Source organism: Chanos chanos, chromosome 4 (genome assembly GCF_902362185.1).
Source record: "Chanos chanos chromosome 4, fChaCha1.1, whole genome shotgun sequence".
Lineage (NCBI taxonomy): Eukaryota > Metazoa > Chordata > Actinopteri > Gonorynchiformes > Chanidae > Chanos > Chanos chanos.
In genome coordinates, this window is record NC_044498.1 from 52,574,864 (window position 1) to 52,577,363 (window position 2,500).

The following is a 2,500-nucleotide window of genomic DNA, read 5'->3' on the forward strand; positions in this document are numbered from 1 at the left end:
TGTATCGTGAAACCATTGACACATATCTGCAGTCTTTCCAAACATGTGTATTTCCCAGCAAAATTAAAACAGCAAAAGTCATTCCTGTTTATAAAAGTGGAGAGTGGACATCTATTCTCCAATTATAGACCAATTTCACTGCTTTCCCAGTTCTCAAAATTTTAGAAAAACTATTTGTGCAAAGGCTTGATACTTTCATAGAAAACCACAGTTTATTGAGTGACGGTCAGTATGGCTTTAGAGAAGGTAGGTCCCCCTCAGTGGCAGTGATGGAACTGATAGAAGAGATATCTACTGCAGTGGACAACATGGAATATACAGTTGGCGGTGTTTATAGACTTAAAAGAAAAAGCGTTCAGCACTATGGATCACGGCTTATTAATGAAGAGACTGGAGAGATATGGTATTAGAGGGACAGCATACTCATGGCTAAGAGGCAGGGCTGTGGAGTCAGTACACCAAATCTGTGACTCCGACTCTGACTCCGATTCCTCAGTTTATGGTGCCTCTGACTCCAACTCCACTAACCCAGTTTTGTTTCTGACTCCGACTCCTCAGCGCTGGTTCATTATGAAGCAGTGCTGCGGCGATGGGGTGAGGTATGATCATTATTGTGAGTGAAACATTTGGAGCGTGTGTTTTTGCCTCTGTTTCGTTTTGTCTCTGTAGTGCCTAACCCTAGTGAAGGGGTCGCCTGTTAGAATATGCTCTGTAAAAAGGGCAAAGCTTCAGCCTACAACTTTTAGGTCAGTATACTCTGTTCTTTCCTTTTAATTTATTGCCTTATTGTTGTTTACTTATTTCTATGTGCATTCATTTTGGAAAATTGTTAATAAGGACTGAAATAAATTACTACTACTCCTGCTGTTACTACTGTTACTACTGTTACTACCACAGTCATAGTCATAGTCAGACCTTCATACCTGACTCCAGTACCCACACATGTCTTTGTTTTCACAGGCAGGAAAGATTCTCCTGTTCTACCGCAAAATGAACAGCAGTATTCTGATCCGATTCCTAGTGTGGGCCATCATTCTGGTACGTCTGTAACATCAACCAACAAACACCCTCTTAAGCATACACACACACACACACACACACACACACACACACACACACATACACACACTCACAAACACACACATGCACTCACACACATGCACTCACACACACACACACACACACACACAGACAAACACACTCTCTCTGTCTCTAAGTGTACCTGACCCAGTCTCCTGCAGGCTTGTTGTTTCCTGATGTTCTTATGTTTGCATTCAGAGGTGTTCACTTTTGTTTGACCTTTGGGTGAAAATTATCTGGGCGTTCGTTTAATGCATTCATTTTTCTCCAGTGAGGAGACAGACAGCCCAGTAGAGGAGACAGACTCAGGGTAGGTGTGCAGTGGTGAGGAGACAGACAGCCCAATGAAGGAGACAGACTCAGGGTAGGTGTGCAGTAGTGAGGGGACAGACAGCCCAGTAGAGACAGACTCAGGGTAGGTGTGCAGTAGTGAGGGGACAGACAGCCCAGTAGAGACAGACTCAGGGTAGGTGTGCAGTGGTGAGGGGACAGACAGCCCAGTAGAGGAGACAGACTCAGGGTAGGTGTGCAGTGGTGAGGGGACAGACAGCCCAGTACAGGAGACAGACTCAGGATACAGTGGTAAACCTTTACATGTGACAGTATTCCTGTGTGACACAGCTCTGATCCACAGGAACACAGCATCCCTCACACTACCAGCACAGGAGACCTGCACACAAGCCGTCTCAGTTTGCAGACGAGTCTGGTTTTCTGACTGTGCTGGAGGGGGCCACTGGTTTTCTGACTGTGCTGGAGGGGGCCACTGGTTTTCTGACTGTGCTGGAGGGGTCTGCTGGTTTTCTGACTGTGCTGGAGGGGTCTGCTGGTTTTCTGACTGTGCTGGAGGGGTCTGCTGGTTTTCTCACTGTGCTGGCGGGGTCTGCTGGTTTTCTCACTGTGCTGGAGGGGTCTGCTGGTTTTCTCACTGTGCTGGAGGGGTCTGCTGGTTTTCTGACTGTGCTGGAGTGGTCCTCTGGTTTTCTGACTGTGCTGGAGCAGTCCACTGGTTTTCTGACTGTGCTGGAGGGGGCCTGCTGGTTTTCTCACTGTGCTGGAGGGGTCCGCTGGTTTTCTGACTGTGCTGGCGGGGTCTGCTGGTTTTCTGACTGTGCTGGAGTGATCCACGGTGTGTGAATGAGCTGGACAGATCTATAAACTGTGTGTTGTTACAGTAGACTGCCATATATTTCTCCTGTAAGTTTGCTGTAACAGCTGTCCTAGAGGCCTAGTGATTCACTCACCTCTCACATGAGCAGCCAGAAAACCCGTCCAGACCGACTGTTTCGGTGGGACCACGAGACTGTTGGTACAGACAGTCGATGAAACAGGCAGACGCCCTGTGCTCTGTGTGTAAACGTCCTGACTGAATTTCCAGGCCCAGACCAGGATCGGCTTCCCCACGAGAGCAAACTGGATCTGG

At 47.8% G+C, this 2,500-nt stretch overlaps 1 protein-coding gene across 1 annotated transcript in view; it reads left to right on the top strand.

The window, feature by feature from the left end:
- LOC115810761 (heparan-alpha-glucosaminide N-acetyltransferase) overlaps nucleotides 1-2,500 on the top strand; it is a 31,711-nt gene that overhangs the window by 22,807 nt on the left and 6,404 nt on the right. The window contains exon 15 of the mRNA XM_030772765.1: nucleotides 961-1,038. Coding sequence (XP_030628625.1) covers nucleotides 961-1,038 — 78 coding nt within the window. The remainder of the gene's footprint in view (nucleotides 1-960; nucleotides 1,039-2,500) is intronic.